General features: G+C 37.7%; 1 protein-coding gene across 6 annotated transcripts in view; it reads right to left on the bottom strand.

Moving 5' to 3' along the window:
* Positions 1 to 2,032: 2,032 nt before the first annotated feature.
* ZNF41 (zinc finger protein 41) overlaps positions 2,033 to 22,722 on the bottom strand; it is a 43,826-nt gene continuing 23,136 nt past the window's right edge. For all 6 annotated transcript variants that reach the window (XM_044936455.1, XM_006058792.3, XM_006058796.3 and 3 more), the window contains 3 exons: positions 16,376 to 16,496; positions 16,016 to 16,111; positions 2,033 to 5,390 (listed from right to left, as the gene is read on the bottom strand). In XM_044936455.1, coding sequence (XP_044792390.1) covers positions 3,352 to 5,390; positions 16,016 to 16,111; positions 16,376 to 16,496 — 2,256 coding nt within the window. In that variant the 3' untranslated portion in view covers positions 2,033 to 3,351. The remainder of the gene's footprint in view (positions 5,391 to 16,015; positions 16,112 to 16,375; positions 16,497 to 22,722) is intronic.

Here is a 22,722-nt window from a genome sequence, read left to right as displayed (position 1 = left end):
ATTCTTTACCAGATGAGCTACCAGGGAAGCCTGTATATATATATATATAATGTAGCTGGCAAACTCTCTCTTCAAATCTTCTGCCTAATTGTAAACTGGGTTGTGTGTCTTCTTTTTATTGGATTGTAAGAGTTCTTTATATATTCCAGATACAAGTTCTTTAACAGATAAATGTTTGCTCCCAGTCTGTGCTTTGTCTTTTCATTTTCTTAATGGTATCTTTTGAGGTTTGAACCTTTTTAGTTTTGATGAAGTCTAATTTATCATTTTTTCTTTATGGATCATGCTCTTGGTGTTGTATTTAAGAATTCCTTGCCTAATACAAGATCACAGAGATTTTTCTATGTTTTCTGCTAAACCCTTTATAGTTTTAGCTTTTATATTTACATCTTTGATCCATTTTTAGTTAATTTTTAGTATGGTGTGAAGTAAGATTTAAATTCATCTTTTTGCATATGGATATGTAATCATTCCTGCACCAAATGTTGAAAAGACTTTTCTTTTCCCAATGAATTGCCTTCACATTTTTGTAAAAAACTATGTTTACCATAGGTATCAGGGTTTATTCCTGGATTCTTTTCTATTCCATTGATCTCTCTCTCTCTCCCCATACTGGTACCATACTGTCTTGATTACTGTAATCAAGAAATTGGGAAGTTACTGTCCTTCTATTTTGCTTTTTGGCAAATTCCTATTTGCTATTTTTGGTCTTTTCTATTTCTATATAAATTTTAGGATTAGCTAATCAATTTATGGGGAAGAAAGCCTGTTGGAGATTTGATAAAGTTGTATTCAATATGTAGACTATGTGGACTATGTGCTTTATGTGATTTTTTCTTTTTTTTTTTACCCTGTATATATAATACGGTAGATTGCATTGACTGATTTTTGAATGTTGAAGCAAGCAGTCTTGCATCACTGGAATAAATCCCACTTGGTCATGATGTATAAACATTTTATATGTTGCTGGATTCAACTTGCTAATATTTTGTTGCAGATTTTTACATCTATATTCACGAGGAATGTTGCTTGTAGTTTTCTTGTGATATGTTTGTATGGCTTAAGTATCAGGGTAATCCTGGCCTCATAGAGTTGGGGAGTGTTCCTTCCTCCTCTATTTTCTGAAAGATTTCTACTCAAATGTTTAATGCACTCAACCAGTCAAACCATCAAGCTTTGGGCATTTTTGTATGGGAATATTTAAAGTTACTAATTGCTTACTATTGTTGGTGAGATGTAAAATGGTACAGTCACATGAGAACCATGCTAAGTTTCAGATCTGAGATATCAGGCAACTGTCTTGGGAAGATACTATGGTGGGGTTGAAGGATAAGAAAATAAAAATTAAATCACACTGAGATATCACTATACATCCAGCATAATGGCTATAGTTTAAAAAAAAAAGATGGAAAATACCAAGTATTGACAAGGAGCAACTAGAACTCATATACTGTGTTGGTGGGAGTGTACACTGGTGCAGTCACTTTGGAAAACTAGTTTCATAAACTAGCTGAGCATATGGATACAATATAATCTGGCAGTTCAACTCCTAGATATATGCCTAACAGAGTTTATAAATATGTTCACCAATAGATAGGTACTAAAATATTTATACTAGCACTATTTCCAATAGCTCTAAGCTGCAAACAACACAAATGTCCATTAACAATAGAATGGATAAATATATTGTTGAATTTTCAGTGTAATTTAACCTGACAATAATAATGAATTACCTAAAACTACATTTAACAATATGGACAAATCTCACATTTATAATGTGAATGAAAGAAGACAGATACTTAACAATATATTACCAAAATATGAAATATAACTACTGAGTGAATTTATATAAAATACCAAGCAGACAAAACTATTTAAGTCAAGATAGTGTTGACCTAGTGGGGGAGGTGGACAATAAGACCTGGAAGGGAGCACAGGGAGTTTTTCTGGGGTGCTAGTCATGTTCTGTTTCTTGATCTGAGTGTGTTCAGTTTCTTAGAATTCATTGAACTGTATGCTTATGACATATACATTTTCAGTATGCATTATACTTTAATTAAAAAGTTTAAAAACAAAATAAAACTACATGCTAGAAAGAAAGCCCCCTTTCTTATGAGTATTTTAAAGATTTTTTAATTAAAAACAAGAAAGTGTTTACTTATCAGTGCTTAAAAAAAGCAGTGCTCTTTTTAGAGAAGTCTTCTGGTTATTCAACTATAATTATAATCATATCTTAGGCTAAATAACTAATGCAACATGACTTTATCCCATAGCAATCCACACAAAATTACTCTTAATGTGCACATAAAAATGAATATAACTTGGAAGAAAACCCACCATTTTATGTATTGAAACCCAATTTCTTTAACTGTTGTTTTTCAAACAGGAATCCCAAAGAAAGCAGAAGCTTCAGCGGAAGTCCAGAGTGCTGTGGCTCAGTTTCATTGTCTTAGGTTCAGTTACTAAGGGGATAAGAAGTTTATGGTCTGCAGCTTACCTAAATGATAGCTTTGGGAGTACAGATTAGAAGGTATGCTCACTACTTTCAAGTGTGAATCACCTGCTGCCACAGCATGGAATTGATAAGGGAACAACTGCCACCTTTAGACATATGTAACATTTAATAACTATATTCCTGTAACATAGGCTAGAGCTATGTTTAATTTGCCAATGCATAAAGTCAGAAATTAACATTTAAAATTTTTATTTCATATTTTAAAAATATACCATGGTGATGTCTCAAAGGGAAGAAAAAGAGCGCTTCCTCAGGGCAATCTTTTCCATGTCTTAAATGTCAATTATCATAAAAACTTTCGGCTTCTACTCATAAATCTATTAATATATTCCCAAATTGGTTTTTGCCTTGACTTCAGTGTCCTAAAAGTGTTTGGACAATGAATGCTCTTCTCCCCACCTTAGAAATTTGAAAAAAATTGGTCAGTATTGAGTAGTTTTACATTTCAGGGTGTGAAGAACAAATCAGTGCTGAATTGATAAAGCCCTTTATCCAAAAAGTGAAGCACAAGAGATTACATCTCCTGGGGTCTCTATTTCTACCATTTGCGGGAGAATGAGAGTGTCTGTGTGAATCATGAAACCAACCAGGGCTATTGCTCAAATACTTTACCAAAGTGGCTCCCTACACATATAATTGCATATCAACTTGTATTCCACCTGACTGAAGAATACTTGGCTTTGTTGACCTTTTGTTCACTGAAGCTATTTGTAGTCTGTCATATCTACTCCCCCTGTGCAATGATTGCAGCATCAGGCACTCCTTGTTGCCTCTGTGAGACAGCTGATGCACATCCCATTATGATTTTCAGCTGAAGGTATTTTCAGTCACCAGACTTATAGTTTTTCTGCACTATGAGTTTTCTGATGTTTAATAAGATTTGATCTGTCTGTGAAGGCCTTCTGACATTGTGTGCAAGCATAAGCTTTCTTTCTTGTGTGAATTATCTGATGCATACTTAGTGTTGCCTTCTGGATGAAAGCTTTCCCACATTTACTGCATTCGTAGTGTCTCTCTCCAGTATGAGATTTCTGATGGATAGAGAGGCGTGACTTCCAGGTGAAGGTTTTTCCACAATCACTACATTTATAGGGTTTCTCTCTAGTGTGGATTTTCTGGTGTGTTATGAGATTCGACCTGTCAGTGAAAGCCTTTCCACATTCAGCACATATGTTGGGTTTCTCTCCTGTGTGAATTTTTTGATGCACTCGGAGTTGTGACTTCTTGGTGAAGCATTTTCCACAGTCACTGCATGCGTAAGGCTTCTCTCCAGTATGAATTCTATGGTGTGCAATGAAGTGTGATTTTTGGATGAAGGCCTTCCCACACTCAGGACAAGCGTAGGGTTTTTCTCCTGTATGGATTCTCTGATGTACACTGAGTGTTGATTTCTGGATAAAAGCTTTGCCACATTCATTGCATTCATAGTGTCTCTCTCCAATATGAGATTTCTGATGTATTTTGAGGCGTGACTTCCATATGAAGGCCTTTCCGCAGCCATTGCATTTATAGGGTTTCTCTCCAGTATGAGTTTTCTGGTGTTTAATGAGATTTGACTGATCACTGAAAGCCTTCCCACATTCGGCACACATATATGGCTTCTCTCCAGTATGAGTTTTCTGATGTGTAGTGAGATTTGTCCTATGAGTAAAGACCTTTCCACATTCTGTGCATATATAAGGTTTTTCTCCTGTATGAATTCTTTGATGCACATGCAGCTGTGATTTCTTAATGAATGATTTTCCACAGTCACTGCATTCATAAGGTTTTTCTCCAGTATGAATTCTCTGATGTGTATTGAAATGGGATTTCTGGATGAAGGCCTTTCCACATTCAGTGCATATATAGGGTTTTTCTCCTGTGTGAATTCTCTGATGCATCCTGAGAGCTGATTTTCTTGTGAAGGCTTTCCCGCATTCACTGCATGCATAGTGTTTCTCTCCAGTATGAGTTTTTTGATGTATACTGAGGTCAGAGTTCTGAGAAAATCCTCTTCCACATTCATTGCATTCATAAGGTTTTTCTCCTGTATGAATTCTCATATGCCTAAAGAGATATGATCTGTGGAAAAAGGCTTTTCCACATTCACTGCATTTATAGGGTTTCTGCCCAGTATGAATTTTCTGATGTGTAATGAGGTTTGACCTGAGGGTAAAAGCCTTCCCACATTGAATACATATAAAAGGTTTCTCTCTTGTGTAAACACTTTGAGGTACCTCAATTTGTGGCTTCTGGGTGAAGATATTCTCATCCTTATTGCATTCATGGGATTTTTCTCCAGCATGAATTCTCTGATGCTCAAAAAGATGTGACTCCTGGGTAAAGGTATTCACATATTCAGTACATATATAAAGTTTATCTCCAGTATGAATTTTTTGATGGTGGGCAAGAACTTGTTTGTGGTCAAGATGTTTTTCACATTGATTAAGTTCATAGGAGTTTGTTCCTATATTAGCATTCTCATTCTTAGTAAAGGAAGAGCTATGTACAAAATTGTTACCATTTCCAAAAATCTTATCAAAGTTCTTTGTTGCATTGCTTTTATTGTGATTATGTAAATTTAAAGTATGCTTCAAACTTTTTCCAAATGTATCAAAGTTATGGAGTCTTTTAATTGAAGGAATAAGCCTGGTACTCACATGAATTATTTTTTCAATATTTTTATATTCATAGCCCCTCTCCTTAGTCAATACTTTCACATGACTTAAAGGGTTATTTTGGTTTTCTTGATTTCTTTCTAGCTGGTCATTACCTTGCCACAGTTCTTCTATAATGGAACACAATGAATCTTTTCCTATGGATTGACCAATTTTCTCACAGTGGAATGAAACTTCTCCAGAAATTCTCTGTTGTTGAGTTTGCCCAATATCCTCATCTAAAAAGAAGAAAAAAAATGAAAATGACTCCAGAACAGTTATCATGAAGTTTGGACAGGATGAACAAAAAAATAGAAGAGTCCATATAACAATCATGAAAATTCTTCTAGAACACTTAATATATGCAAAACAATTATATACCATTTATGATGTACCAGGTACTATTCCCAAGTGTTTTACACAAAATAGCTCATTTAATCTTCACTAAACCCTAATGGGTAGCTATCATTATCAATCATGTTTCACAGATGAGAGAACAGAAGCACAGAGAAGTTATGTAACTTGCTGAAGATTAAATAGCTAAATAAGTAAGAGATGGGGTTTGAACCTTTGGAATCCATATCCACTATGTAGGAAGTCAGGACACTGAGTAGGGTAATCAGAAGAAGAAACTGAAGTCTGTTATGGGTGAAGCATGAAAGGAAGAAATATTTCAGAATGCATGTCCTTATTATACATTAGCTCTAAAAACTTAATAATCTCTCTTCTTCCTTTTGTTTTTCCCTCTGAACTATTATGAGCATCGCCATTAAATTTATAGTCCTCAAATACCAATTCCTCTATATCTATAGGAAAACTATATGCTTTCAACAAGTGTCAAATAAGGCAAGCCATCCATCTATGGTAGAAACTATAAGCCATCCACCAGTATCTATTCACCTCTTCTTTTATAGAAATAGAACATAGCTGGGCTTTACCTTTATCAGTCTCACTTTGTTCTTACCAGTAGAGTGTGAGCAGAAGTGACATTTGCTGCACCTGGGCCAGGCCTTAAGACAGTGGGCAAATCTCCATTTCTCCCTTCCCCAGCCCAGAGGACTCAACAATGATCCAACATCAACCAACCCAGCTGACAACAATGGCCTAGGAGATGGCAAAGCAATAACTTGGAACATGGCTCCCAAATAACCCAACAGAATCAGAGTTGATTTGTTGAATGGACCCATTCACCTGAGAATGCTTATGTAAGAGAGAATATAGCTATATTAAGCTTGTTGCTTTGCTCCTCTGTGCATATTCAAAATGTATTGCCCTTGATATCAGCTCTAATTTCAGTATACCTCTAGGGAGGTGTATAAATGAATGCCTGTTATGAATGTATAAAGCAGATATGGTACCACTCATACTGATACTCAATTTGGCACAATTCTGTTACAACATAAAGAATTAACACACAAAGGCTGCAATTAATAACATTTCATGCAGTTATCTTCCCTTTCTAAATATAATCTATAGTCTTTTGAATTCCTCTGAGCATACACTTGAGGAATCCTTCTGAAAGAGAACAAAGTACCTTCCTCTGACTATCTCTCCAAATTCAATACATTTAAGTTTAATAAATATTGTCCATGCTTTGCTTCAGAAAAATTGAAGAATAAGTGCTCCAGTTATCAATTTATTGCCTTTTAACCCAGAATCACACTTCCTTGCCCACTCTACAAAAATGTATCTGAGTCTCTTTTCCTTTGGTAGCTGGCATGATGTTGAACCTTATCAACACAGGGTGATGGAGAAACACTGGAAGAAGGGGTTTTGCTTCCTGGTTCTAGGTGAGCTCACTCAGCATGCTCCTCCAGCAAGGGCAGCTTGTTTAACACCAGGCTCCAGAAGTGTGGTGGCTTCAGCAGCATCTGGCTCCTGATGCACATGCAGTTTCCCAGCCACCCAGATCTTGAAGTGCAGGTGACTTCTTTAGCACCCAACTCCTGCTGCTCCTATGGCTTCCCAAGAACCCAGCTTCTGCAATTCTTTGCAGCCAGAAGCACCCAGCACTTCTGGCACTCCTCTCAGATGATTTGCGGTGGAATATTTCCAATGAGACACTGCCCCATGATCAGTTTTTTCTGGAACTGAAGAGGACAGATTTCCAGCAAGTTTCACCAGTGCAGCACAACAGCAACTCTTCTGCCATGCCATGAGCCGTGGATATGCCCTCCCTATAAGGTCTGTATTCACCTGTGGGAAGCAGAGGAGGCTCTCCTTTGGGTGTTCCTTCACAGCCCTTGAGCTACTCTCACACACTAATCTGCTATTTCTTTATTCACTAGAGTTCTCTTTACTCTTACTGGCTAATCCCTTATTACTTCAATCCCACAATAATCAATAATTAATGTTAAACTTTTCCTGTTCAAATTAGTATGTGGTTTCTTTCCCCGATTAGGCCCTAAGTTATACAATAAGAAACTGGCTTGCTTTCTTCAGTGTAAGAATGGATTTTTTTTAAACTCTTTTTTCATTATAGTTTATCATAGGATATTGAATATATTTCCATGTGCTATACAGTAGGACCTTGCTGTTTTTCCATCCTATATATAATAGTTTGATCTGCTCATCCCAAACTCCCAGTCCACCCCTCCTCCACCTGGAAACCATAAGTATGTTCTCTATGTCTGTGAATCTGAGAAGCAGGCTCTTAATTCTGGGAGCTTTCTAAAAACATACAAGTAAAAGCCTTAGTTAGGGGCTTATCTAATGGCTCAGATGTAAAGAATCCACCTGCAATGCAGGAGACATAGGTTTGATCCTTGAGTTGGGAAGATCCCCTGGAGAAGGGAATGGCTACCCACTCCAGTATTCTTACCTAGAGAACTCCATAGACAGAGGAGATTGGCAGGCTACAGTTCATGAGTTTGCAAAGAATCAGACATGATTGAGCAACTAACACTTCACACAAAAGCCTCAGTTACTACATGGCCTAAAATCCTATGTTTTCCCTGAGTTCCTGTGGGATGGAGGATGAGAAAAAAGAAAGAGCCAAACATTCTGGAGTACTTAAGAGCCATTTCATGAAATAGTGAAATCTGATCACAAGGTGAAAATGTATCATCTGGATAGAGAGAGCACAGAGTAGGATCAGATTAGAGAAACACTATCAAATATGGCAGACATCAAGAAGACATTAAAAATGTACAGCAAAAGAATTAACAAAATGAAGAGACAACCTCTGGAATGGTAGAAGATATTTACAAATCATATATCTGATAAGGAGTTAATAGGCACAATATATAAAGAACACACGCAGCTCAACAGCAAAAAAGCAAAAACAAAAAACCAAACAAACCAATTAAAATGGGCAGAGAAACTGAATAGACATTTTTCCAAAGAATCTGTGCAAATGACCAATAGCTACATGAAAAGGTGCTCAATATCAGTAATCCTTAGGGAAATGAAAGTCAAAACCACAATGGATGTCACTTCACATCTATTAGAATGGCCATTATCAAAAAGATAAGCAATAGCAAGTGTTGGCAAAGAGGTGGAGAAAAAGGAACCCTTGTGCACTGTTGGTGGGAGTGTAAATTGGTGCAGCCACTGTGAAAAACAGTATGGAGGTTCCTCAAAAAATTCAAAGTAGACCCACAATTCCACTTCTGGGCATATATTCAAAGGAATTGAAATCAGGATCTTTTAGAGATAGCTGCTCTCCCATGTTCACTGCAGCATTATTCACAACAGCAAGATATGAAAACAACCCAAGTGTCTGTTAACACTGAATGGATAAAGATGTGGTATACATATACAATGGAATATTACTAATATCATACATGAAAATGAAGGACATTGTGCCATTTGCTACAACTTGGCTGAACGTTGAGGGCATCATGCTAAGTGAAATAAGTCAGACAAAGACAAATATTGCATGGTATTATCACTTGTATATGGAATCTATAAAAGCCAGACTCAGAGAAACAGAGTAGAGTAGTGGTTCCTGAGGACTGGAGGGTGGAGAGAATGGGGAGATACTGGTCAAAGAGCACCAACTTCCAGTTATGAGATGAACAAGTTCTGGGAACCTATTGTGCAGCAGGGGACTATAGATAATGATATTGCATCATAAACTTGCATGTTGCCTAGAGAGTAGATCTTAAATGTTTTTACCACAAAAAAGAAATAGTAACTGCGATAAGATGGAAGTGGTAGCTAACCTTATGGCAGTAATCAGTTTGCAATATATAAATATATCAAATCATTTATATATCTGAATTGAAAAAGTTGATAATCTTAAGGTGCTAATTACCTCTAAACTGATTAAATTTAATCACAATCAAAACTCACTTTCATAGCAACAAAGAAATGACTATAAAATTCAAATGGATACACAAAGTACTTACAGTAGCCAAACGAATTTGAAAGAGAAGAACAAACTTGGAGGACTAATACTACATGATTTAAAATTTATTACATAGCTACAGTAATCAAGACTGTGTAGGAATGGTGTAAATACAGATGAATACTTCAGTGGAACAGAATGAAGAGTCTAGTAAGAGATCCACACACATATGACAACTGATTATCAATAAAAGTGCAAAGGCATTTCAGTTGAAAGGATGGTTTTTAAATAAATGATGCTGAAATGATTGAATAGCTATGTGCAAAAACAAAAAACAAACACAAAACTTTGATCCATACTTTAAATCACATACAGAAATTAATGCAAAATGAATCATAGAACTAAATGTAAAACCTAATTTTTCTGTGACCTTGGATTAGGTAAAGATTTCTTAGAAGCAATACCAAAAGCACAATCCATAAAACAAGGAAAAAGATAAATTAGACTTTGTTAAAACTTTAAATGCCCCATGAAAGGTATTGATAAGCAAATAAAAAGAAAAAATTTGCAAAACACATATCTGATAAATAACTTTTGTCCTGAATATATAATGAACTGTAAACTCAACAATAAGAAAACAATGTTTCCTATAAAAACTAGGCAAAAGATTTATAAAAACACTTCACCAAAGAAAATATATAGATGTCAAATATTAGATATTATGGAAATACTAATTAAAACCTCAGTAAGATACAACTATCTTACTGTTAAAATGGCTAAAATTTTTTAAATGGACAATTCCAAGTTCTGGTGAGAATGTAGATCAACTGGAACTCTCATACATAGCTGGTTAGAATTTAAAATCGTATAGTCACTTTGGAAAACAATTTGGCAGTTTTTAATAAAGTTAACACATACTTACTATACAACCCAGCAGTCTGACTCGTAGATATTTACCCAAGTGAATGAAATCTCATCATCACATAAAATATGTAAACATATTTATAGCACCTTTATTATCACCCAAACTGGAAACTATCCAAATACCCTTCAGATCATTGAAAATGGCAGAGTAGAAGGGTGTACGCTCATCTCCTCCGTGAGAGCACTGAAATCACAACTAGCTGTTAAACAATCATCAACAGGAGGACACTGGAACCCACCAAAAAAGATACTTACTCCATGTCCAAAAACAAAGAAGCCACAAGAAGATGGTAGAGGGACTGCAATCATGATAAAAATCAAATCTTATACCCACCAGGTGAGCAACCCACAAACTGGAGAACAATAATACCAAAGAAGCTCTCCCACTGTTGTGAAGGTTCTGAGCCCCATGTCAGGCTTTCCAGCCTGGGGATCTGGCAAAGGGACTAGGAATCCCCAGGGAATCTCACATTGAAGGGCAGTGGGATTTGATTACAGGACTTCCACAGGACTGGGGGAAACAGACTCCATTCTTGGAAGGCACACACAAAATCCTGTACACAGCAGGACTCAGGGGAAAGGAGCAGTGACCCCACAGGAGACTGAACCAGACATACCTGCTAGTGTTGGGGGATCTCCTCTGGAGGTGTGGGTCAGCAGTGGCTTTCTACAGGGATGGGGGCACTGGAAGTAGCAGTCCTGGGAGTTGTCCCTTGGTGTGAACCCTCTTGGGAGTTTGGCATTCGCCCTACCATAGAGCCTGTAGACTCTAGGGCTGGGTTGCCACAGGCCAAGCAACTACCAGGAGGGGAGCACAGCCCCCACCCATCAGCAGGCAATCGGATTAAAGTTTTACTGAGCACAGCTTGCCCACCAGAGCAAGACCCAGTTTTTCCCACCACCAGTCCTTCCCATCAGGAAGCTTGCACAAGCCTCTCAGTCTCATCCACTGGAAGGCAGACAGAAGAAACAGAACTACAATACTGAAGCCTCCAGAATGAAAACCACAATCACAGAAAGTTAATCAAAAATGAAAAGGCAGAGGATTATCTCCCAGATGAAGGGACAAGATAAAACCCCAGAAAAACAACTAAACAAAGTAGAGATAGGCAACCTTCCAGAAAATGAATTCAGAATAATGATAATAAAGATGATCCAGGATCATCCAGAATTTTGGAAAAAGAATGGAGAAGATGCAAGAAATGTTTACCAAAGACTTAGAAGAACTAAAGAACAAACAGAGATGAACAATACACTAGAAGGAATCAATATAGAATAACTGGGACAGAAGAATGGATAAGTGACCTGGAAGACAGAACGGTGGAAATCACTGCCACAAATATAGAAATATAGAAAAAGAATACAGAAAAAGAATGAAAAGAAATGAAGACAGCCTAAGAGACCTCTGGGACAACATTAAACACACGAACATTCACAATAGAGTCCCAGAAAGAGAAGAGAGAGAAAGAACCCACGAAAATATTTGAAGAGATAATAACTGAAAACTTCCCTAACATGGGAAAGGAAATAGTCAACCAAGTCCAGGAAGCACAGAGAATCCCAAGCAGGATAAACCCAAGGAGGAACACACCAAGACACATACTAATCAAACTGACAAATACCCTTCAGTTGGTGAATGGATGAACTGTGGTACATCCATGCTATGGAATACTACTCAGCAATAAAAAGGAATCAAGCTATGGAAAACACAACAGGAGGAGTAAGTTTTGAAAGCTAAGTAAAAGAAGCCAGGTTCAAAAAGCTTCATACTGTATGATTCCATTTATATGACATTCTGAAAAAGGCAAAACTACAGAGACAGAAAAGAGATTAGTATTTTCCAGGTCTGTAAGCAGTGGGAAGGAGTGACACAATAAAGGACCTGAGGTAATTTTTGTTCTATATCTTGATTATTGTGGTGGTTACATGACTGTATGCATTTGTCAAAACTCATAGAATTATTATTATTATTTTATTTTGTCCACACTCTGAGGCTTGTGGGATTTTTATTCCCTGACTAGGAATTGAACTCAGGCCTTCAGCAGTGAAAGCACTGGGTCCTAGCCACTGAACTGTCAGGGAATTCCCCAAAACTCATAGAATTATTAATAAAAATAAACCTCATAGAATCATAAGATATGTTAAAAGTGGAGTTGTGCAAAACTGCAAGGAGATCCAACCAGTCCATTCTGAAGGCGATCAGCCCTGGGATTTCTTTGGAAGGAATGATGCTAAAGCTGAAACTCCAGTACTTTGGCCACCTCATGCTAAGAGTTGACTCATTGGAAAAGACCCTGATGCTGGGAGGGATTGGGGGCAAGAGGAGAAGGGGACGTCAGAGGATGAGATGGCTGGATGGCATCACTGACTCGATGGACGTGAGTCTGAGTGAACTCCGGGAGTTGGTGATGGACAGGGAGGCCTGGCGTGCTGCGATTCATGGGGTCGCAAAGAGTCGGACACGACTGAGCGACTGATCTGATCTGATACAAAACATTCAGACACACGTTTGAATTGGAAATACATGGCCATGTTTTTTGTCTTTGAGAATGAACAGTTATATGTGAAAAATATTAGGGTTTTTTTCATAAAGCTAATGTCAAAATAAATAAAAACATTTTAGGCAATGAAATCTGTCAGTATTTGAAGTGAACTAATAAAAAGAATGGAATCAGCAACTATAATCAGTAATAGAAAAATTATAATCCAGGCATAAGAAAATATGGAGCTGGTTTTGGATGGAACTGAAACGGTAACAGGCAGGAAGGCTAGGGGTCTCCAAACGGAGGAAATAGGCTGCAAGTGTCAGACATTTTTTATCTGTCTTAAGCTGCAAGAGGAAACAAACTTCAAGTGTCAGGTTTTTTCCCCTTTCTATACAAATTTAAATCTGCCTGCAGTGCAGGAGACCTGGGTTCAATCCTGGGTTGGGAAGATCCCCTGGAGAAGGAAATGGCAACCCTCCAGTATCCTTGCCTGGAAAATCTCATGGACCGAGGAGTCTGGTGGGCTGCAGTCCATGGGGTCGCAGAGTTGGACACGACTGAGAGACTAACACACATACAAATTTAAAAGGGGGTTTCTTTTAAAATTCTGTGCTGCCATGACAACACCTGGTTCCACCTGAACTTAACTTTTCTCAAACAAGCTTATGGAAATATTTTTCTTAAGCTATGTTAATGAATGTATTTACCCTAAACTCTGTCTTTCTTCAAGTCAGTTCTGCCTAAGACTCAGAACCGACTTGACAAACCAATGTTTTACTCATACAAATGTTCTCTTAAGCTATGTTAATTAGACTATGTCTTTGCTTGGAAACCTGCCTTTCTTCAAGATTCATGTCAATTGTTTTATGGCCCAGGACAACTCACCTTGTGCCAATATTATCTCAAAATGCATGTTGTGGGTGAGGAGCCTGGTGCCAGTCTCTGAGTTTTGAGACATTTCCTTTCTCTAATTAGCAGCCTGTTCAGTTCAGCTCAGTCTCTCAGTCGTGTCCGACTCTTTGCTAGTAGCTATATAACTTCCAGCTAAAGGCTAGAAGCTTTCTCTATCTCTTTTATACTTTAATAAAACTTTATCACACAAAAGCTCTGAGCAATCAAGCCTCATCACTGGCCCTGGATTGAATTCCTCTCCTCTGGAGGCCAAGAATCCTGGCATCTTTAACGGCTCAGCAACAACCTTTCAGAACTAAGAAGATGGGAACTAAGAAGATGGATTGAGAACTAAAAATGATATTTGCAAAAATGAAAAAGCAATAGGAACTGTAGAGTGATTAATTTAAAATGACTGAAAGATTTAAGAAACATTGACAGAATATGACAAAAGTTGGAAGGTGAGAAGGGCTTCTGATATATGAGGTAATGATTTCCATTTCTGATATATTGAGTAGTAAGAGAAACATCTCAAGGGAACTTTCTGAGTAGCTAAATATAGTGCTAAAAAGTACTAGGGGAAAAAAGACTTGAGATGTCAAAAGCAGAGTCATCAGAGTCTTCAGAATTTCAGGATGGATGAATCCTTGAATATATATAAGACTGGTGAACAGTAGACAGTCTCTGTAGGGAAATCTCATTTATGAGGATAATGAGGAGATGCCTGGAAAAGCGGGAAAATAAAAAAACTGGATGCAAATCAGTATGAACCAGAGTAAATTTAATCAAAACAAGGGGAAGATGAGCAAGGTCATTCAAAGGAGCAAAACTCAAGAGACCACAACAGGTCAGTGATGAAATGCTCAAACTAAGTACTGGAGAAATGAGAAACAAAAAATGAGATTCCACTTTATACCCATTGTTGGCCAAAAAATGAGAAACATTCAGGATGAGAATATACAGTGATCTCAGGCAAACCCTCTTTTCTATACGTCCCTGAGAAAATCTCACACTCTGTAAAGGAACATTTGTGTAGAAATGTATTGTAGAATTGCTTGTCTTGCTGCTGCTGCTGCTGCTAAGTCACTTCAGTCGTGTCCGACTCTGTGTGACCCCATAGACGGCCTCCTACCAGACTCCTCTGTCTCTGGGATTCTCCAGGCAAGAACACTGGAGTGGGTTGCCATTTCCTTCTCCAATGCATGAAAGTGAAAAGTGAAAGGGAAGTCGCTCAGTCGTGTGCAACTCTTAGCAACCTCATGGACTGCAGCCTACTAGGCTCCTCCGTCCACGGGATTTTCCAGGCAAGAGTACTGGAGTGGGGCGCCATTGCCTTCTCTGATTGTTTGTCTTAGATGGGCGTTAATGAAAACCTAGGTTCCACCACTGGATGAATGGTTCAATAAGATGTGGTACTGGCACACTGTGGAATATTATGTAGCATAGTATTCTACTGTAAAAGACCCAGATGCTAGAAAAGATTGAAGGCAAAAGGAAAAAGGGGTGGCAGAGGATGAGATGGTTAGATAGCATCACCAACTCAATGGACATGAATCTGAGCAAACTCCAGGAGATAGTAAAGGACAGGAGAGCCTGGCATGCTGCAGTCTATGGGGTCACAAAGAGTTGGACACGACTTAGTGGCTGAGCAACAACCACAAGTAAACTCATACTTTAGGCTTTAAGAGGATACCACACAAATTCAAAGATCAAATACATTAGATCTGTTACCAGTGGGAGGAGGCATAAGGGATGGATATGAGGAATTAGAATAAAAGGGAAGAAAAATTAAAATACCTGAATGTACAAGGAAAGAACCTAAGATAAGAGGGTGGGAGTGGAGTAGGAAGAATAAAAGTTCCCAGGTAAAATAGTTTCCCAGGTAGCACTAGTGATAAAGAATCCACCTGCAATGCAGGAGACGTAAGAGACACAGGTTCAATCCCTGGGTTGGGAAGATCCCCCGGAGAAGGAAATGGCAACCCACTCCAGTAAGATAGGGTGCTATATATGTGCTGGTACAGAGGGTACAGAGGTTAGAGACAGCTCTTTTATCAAAAAGCAAAGAAGACAGTGGATATTGGCGAGGGTCATACTTGGGTCATACTTGGCCCTCGGGTATTAGAGGGGCTTCTGTCAACTCTTCCAAGTGACTGCAAAAGTTTAGAGCCTTCAAGACAGGTTATCTTCAGAGCCTTTCAAAGGTATCAGCCTCTCCTAGAAAAACAGATCTACTCCACATCCCCCATTTTCTCAGGTCACACTCACTCACCTGAGCAGCTGTGATGTGGAATTTCTTTGTCCAATGTCCATGACCCCTCTCCTTGCTCCAGTCTGAAGATGATCTCTGGTTTGGGAACTTGGTAACCTGTGAACAGGACATGATACAGGATTGGGTCCTGTTAATTGGGTTTCTAGGCCTTTCAACCACATTTCTATTTGTTGTTCAGGAAAGTAATCCCATTCCCTGGGAATAGAGTAATAATCAGAGAAGTGTAAAAGGACTGAAGAATCTCAGGCAAATCAAAGATGACACCGTTACACACTTTAGATGCCCCAGAGCTTTCAGCAGCAGAGAATGGAGGCAGCCTCCCTGAGGCCCCCAGGAAGTGCACAGGGCAGCTGTGCTTACCCACTGCGCACAGGTGGCTGTAGGTCTCCAGTGTCACCTCCCAGTACAGGCGCCGCTGAACAGGGTCCAAGTGCTGCCACTCCTCCTGGCTGAAGTCCACGGTGACATCCTCGAATGACACCTGTAAAAATACAGTGCCATTCAAGATGACACAGTGAGCACTGGGCGATGGAGGGAAGAGGACTAGGAAGTTAGTTGTTTTTAATGATTTTTACCATAATGTATCATGTAGGCTTTCCACTCAGCACAGTTTTGCATTTTATTTTGTGAGAGAAAAACACACTAAAGTATCTTGACATTTGCTATGTATTACATTCATTCATTTATTCATTCAGTCCCTGTTTTTTCAAACATAAGGATTAAAATAGGCTCCCTTTAAGTCCTCAAGTTAACATAGGGACTATATATATAATACATTTACTGGTTGATTATGTGCCAGCCAATGGCAATATAGAATTGACTAAAATAAAAAACAACTTGAAAAAAAAAAACTTGGACAACCAACATAAGAAGATACAAAGGGGTCTAAAAGGCATTTCAAAGAAATGTACTGAGGGGAAAAGCAAAACAACAAAACCTTTAATAGGTAACAGGAAAAAAACATAGTATAGATGAATATCTTTATGATCTTGGATTGTGAAAATAATTCTCAAACAGGATGCAAAAAACACTAACCATAAAGAAAAGATTGATATCTGTCTACAATAAAGTTTAAAATTTCTATTTTTAAAAAAGACCATAAGAGAAAAAAAAGAAAATCCAACAAATAGAAGATATCTCCAGTAAATATTACTGACAAAGGGCTCCTATCTAGAGAAATGTAAAGAACTCTTAGAAACCAATTAAAAAAAAAAGAGGCCACCTAGTAGAAAAGTGGGCAAAAGATTCGAACAAGCATTTTATGAACGAGGAAATGCAAGGCATTAATAAACACAAAAAGAGTTCAATCTCCTTAGTAACCAGAGAATGTACATTGAGGTAACGAGTTACCATTACACAACTTCTACAATGTCTTCAATGAAGAAGACTGGCAATATCAAGGATGTGGAGAAAAACTACCCTTATACACAGTTGTTGAGAAGGTTAATTGGTACAGCCACTGTGGAAAACAGTTCCTGAAAAAACTAAAAACAGAGCTACCAAATGATTCAGCAGTTCCACTCCTGGGTATATATCCAAAGAAAATGAAAACACTAATTTGTTCATAGCAGCACTATTTACAATATCCAAGGCATAGAGGCAACCCAAGTGTCCATCTGCAGAGGAATGGATAAAGAAGATGTAGTATATATATACACAATGGAATACTACTCAGCCATAAAAAAGAGTGGAATTCTGCCATTTGCAACAACATGGATGGACTTGGAGGGTATTAGGCTAAGTGAAGTAAGTCAGACAGAGAAAGCCAAATACTGTATGATATCACTTATATGTGGAATCTAAAAAATAAAGCAAACTGGTGAATATAACAAAAACAGAAACAGACTCACAAACATAGAGAACAAACTAGTGGTTACTGGTGGGGAGAGAGAAGTGAGGAGGGGCAAAGTAATGGGCGGGGATTAAGAGGTACAAACTACTATGTATAAAATAAATAAGCAACAAGGATATATTGCACAGCACAGGGAATATAGTCAATATTTTATAATAACTATAAATGGAGTATAATCTTTAGAAACTGTGAATCACTATGTTGTACACCTGAAACACATTTATTAACAAATCAACTACACCTCAATAAAAGTTTTTTAAAGACTGGCAATATGAAGTGTTGAAGAAAACATGGTGCAATGAGAACTCTCACATGTCTGATGGAGGCGTATATTGGTATGACCACATTGGAAAGCATTTTGGCTTCATCTGGTAATGTTGAAGCATGCATACACAAGGACACAGTGATTCCATCCATGGAAATATGCTCAACTGGAATATTTGCTCATGTGCAACAAGAGGCATGTCCAAGAGTATTTACAGCAGCATTATTCAAAATGTATGTAATATTTCATGATAAAAAAGTTTTAAGTTAACAGTAACATAATAGTATCTACTTTCTTTGTGGGAAAATATCAAGGATATTTTCTTAGTTGCTTTTATCTGCATAATCACTAAGCATATACCACATGCCCACCAACTAATCAAGACTGGTTTTTTGGTTAGGGAGATCCTGTAGGACTGGGGGAGAGAACCATGTGAATGTATTACTTATTTAAAAATTAAGTTAAAAATTACCAATGGGTCCAAAATGGAATAGACAGAATTCTCCCTATTTCTGGTACTAAGTGCAGCTATGATCTCTGGACATTACATATTAAACAAAGAAGACTGTCAGTTGGAGAGACCTTGGTTAGGGACCTTGGAACTTGAGGAGTGACACAGTGGTAATTTCCCTGAGTTTTCTTTTTGTTCCATGTATCTTGGAGTCAGTGATGGAGAATTTGGCAATCCAGAATGCCAAATGGTGCAGATAAAAACAGCCCCAAGAAAGTCTGCTCTCTCAGCCAAAGTACCAGGAAAGGGGCAATGTAACAAGGGAGAAAAAATTAGATAATTACTGCCCCATCCCCATTCCCATCAGTAAATGCTAAACAGGGAGTCCTGGTTTTCATCCCTGCCTGGGAATAATGAGGCCCCTCCCTGACAGTGTAAATTTAGGCCACTGTAAATTTGGGGGGGTCCTGAACTTCTATCCCCAACCCAATAATGAGGTGCCTTTTTTGTCTCCCCACCAGGACGGTGAAAGAGAGAGTCTGGTGCGGAGCATGAAATTCCACATCCACCCAGCAGCAGCAAGATGCTTGTCCCCTCTGGGGTGTCAAAGGAGGCCAAGTAGGGACCTGAACTTCCACCTCCACCTGGCAGTAAAAAGGAGATTCTCCTTTTTTTTTTGGTAGAACAGTATTGGAGGGAGGTTGCTAAAAAACAGGATTTAAATAGTATCCAGAATCTCCGAGTTCCCAAAATATCCAGGACATAACTGAAAATCAGGCATCATGTGAAGAAGCAGGAAAATCTCAACTGGAATGAGAAAAGACTGAGATGACACAGATGTTAGAGTTATCAACAATTGTAAAGTAGCCACCATAAAAATGCTTCGATGTATTTAAATGCAAAAATAGTCTCATAATAAAAAAGGATATAAAAAAGAATAGAATGAAAATTTTAGAACTGAAAAATATAACTAAAATTTTAATACTCAATGGATGAGCTCAACAGCAGAATAGAGAGGACAGAGGAAAGAATTAGAGAACTTGGTAAAACAACAGAAATGATCCAATCTGAAGAAGAGAAAGAAAATTGATGGGAAAAAATGAGCAGAGCCTCAGGGAAATCTGAGACTATAATAAAAGATCAGGCATTCATGTCATCAGAGTCCCAGGGGAGAGGAGAAAGTATGAGGCTGAAAAGTATTTGAAAAAATTATAGCTGAAAATTTCTCAAATTTTGTAAAAGATATAAACAGAGTTTCAAGACGCTGAGCAAACCCCAAAAGGATAAGCCAAAGAAATTCTACCAAGACACATTATAGTCAAACTTCAGAAAACTTAAAGACATAGAAAGAATATTGAACTCAGCAAGTAAGAAATGATACGCTACCTATAGGGGAAAAATACATTGATAGCATCTGAAACCATGGTCGAGAGAGGCAGCACAACATTTTTCAAGTGCTGAAAGAAAAGAACTGTCCACTCTGAGTTTCATACCTGGCAAAATTATCCTTAAGAAATAAAATATCATGGCAAATAAATACATGAAAAGATGCTTAGCATCATTAATTATCAAGGAAATGCAAATCAAAACTACAATGAGATACTACCTCATACTCACTGGGATGGCTAGATCCAAAAACTCAGATAATAACAAGTGCTGGTGAGGATGTGGAGAAATTGAAAACTTCACACACTGCTGGTGGGAATGTAAACTAGTGTGGCTGCTTTAGAGAACAGTCTGGCAGTTCCTCAAATGATTAAACAGAAATTCTACTCCTAGGTGTATGTATACTTGAGATAAGTGAAAATATATGTCCACATAAAAATGTTTACAGGCAGTATTACTTATAACAGCCAAAAGGTGGAAACAATCCAAATGTACATTGGCTGATAAAGGAATAAACAAAATGTGGTACACTTGAACAGTGGAATGCTATCCAGGAATGAAAAGGAATAAATACTGATACATGTTACAACATGTCCATGCTACACTTCTTCCCTATTTGCCTACTTACATATATACCTAATGAGCTATCATATGGACTGGTGACTTTCTACTTTATTCAGTGGGTTGTAACCTATTATTACCATGATTTATTTTGCTATTCAAATTGTCCCAGACTTGGCCAGAGGGAGTTTCTTGAAAACATTATGCTGAGTGAAAGATGTCAGACACAAAGATCACATGTTATATGATTCAATTAATGTGAAATGTCCAGAATAGTGAAGTCTATAGAGACAGAAAGCATATTAGTGATTGCTTAGTGTTGGAGGAGGCAGGGAGGTGAGGTGGAGGAGAGTGATGGCTAAAGGGTATGAGGTTTCTATCTGAGGTGATGAAAATGTTCTAAAATTGATTTTAGTGATGGTTGCACATATCCATAAACATGCAAAAAACACTGAATTGGACACTTTAAATGAGTAAATTGTATGGTAGGTGAATTATATCTCAATAAAGCTGTTACTAAGAAAGAAGACACAAATGGGGAAATCAAGATATTCTCAGATGAAGGAAAACTAAGAAAATCTGTTGGCAGCAGATGTACCCTTAAAGGAAGCTTTTTAAATAGGAAGGAGATGATAAAAGAAGTCCTGCAACATCAGGAAAGAAGAAGAATGGAAAAAGAAACAATATGAATAAATACAATAGACTTTCCTTTTCCTGTTGGGTTTTCTAAATTACATTTGAAGGTCAAAGCAAAAAGTATAACATTTTTATGATGTGTATCTCCATGTATATATAGAGGAAATATTTAAGATATTAGTAACAGGTGAGGGTAAAGGGACTTAAAAGGGAACTAAGTTTTCTACACTTCACTCTAACTGATAAAATGTCAACACCAGTAGAGACCTATACAGTGATGGAATAATTCTGTATCCAGATTATTATACAGGAATCTACACATGTGTAAAATGGCAGAGAATAACAAGCACACTGCAGAAATGTCAATTTCTTGCTTGTGATAATTGTACTCTAGTGATACAGGATGTAACCATTGGGGGAAACTGGGTAAAGGGTTACATGAGACCTCTCTGTACCATCTTCACAACTTCCTGTAAACTTATAATTATTTCCAAATAGAAAGTTTTAACAAACTACTAAATTACCCTCAGAAAGACTGGAGTAGGAGCACAGCAAAAAAGATCAAGATGTTATTAAAAAGGAGCCTTCACAGGGGTTCCCTGGTGGTCTAACGGTTAGGATTCCAGGCTTTCACTGCTGTGGCCCGGGTTCAGTCCCGGGTCAGAGAACTGAGATCCTGCAAGTTGTGCAGCACAGCCAAAAACAAAAACAAACAAACAAAAAAGCAAAAGGAGCATTCACTTCTTTCCTGTTTATCTGCCTACCTGTGTACTTACCTACCTATTATAGGGACTGGTCACTTTCTACTTTATTCAGTAGATAGTAATCTATTACTATTATGATTTCTTTTGCTACTCAAATTGTCCCAGATTTGACCAGAGGGAGCTCCTTAAAAGTGGCTCCTGTGTCATTCTGACATGTTCCCATCTTTTGAGTGCTTCATTACTTCCCAGCATAATGAGTTCTTCTATAATCATTTTGTACTTTTCTCTGTTCTAACCCCGGAGTAAGTCATTTCTCCAAGAAGTTCTAGTTCCTATTAGTGACAAATGGTAAATCAAGGTGCGCTCATTGTGCCTGGCATATAATCATCCTTTCAGGACTCAGAGCAAGGAATGTTTTTCCTTATATGAGACTGCCAACTAATCAATATAGAAGAAATGATGGAATCAGAAAAACACCATTAGGAAAATAGCACAGTTATTAATTGCTACAGGCAAGAATCGTTGCTTGATGCTATAATCAATGGACAAAAGCATGAGAAGCAGGATATTCACATAGTCCCAAAGTATTTTCCCACAAAATATTGGGTTGGCCAAAAAGTTCATTCAGGGTTTTCCACAAAATGTTACAGAAGAACTCAAATGAACTTTTTGGCCAACCCGATAGTTATTAATTACAAAGAGAAAGATAGTAACTTTATATAGTACCTGACAGGCAACATCTTAGCCAGGTGATCAAAGTTAACATTATCAATAAAGGACAAACTAATATTGAATGCTTGCTGATATGACACACTGAGAACACAGCATCATTTCTGTGATATTCCTGACAAA

This window comes from Bubalus bubalis, chromosome X (genome assembly GCF_019923935.1).
Source record: "Bubalus bubalis isolate 160015118507 breed Murrah chromosome X, NDDB_SH_1, whole genome shotgun sequence".
NCBI classification, from domain to species: domain Eukaryota; kingdom Metazoa; phylum Chordata; class Mammalia; order Artiodactyla; family Bovidae; genus Bubalus; species Bubalus bubalis.
This window is presented reverse-complemented; position numbering and strand designations above follow the sequence as displayed.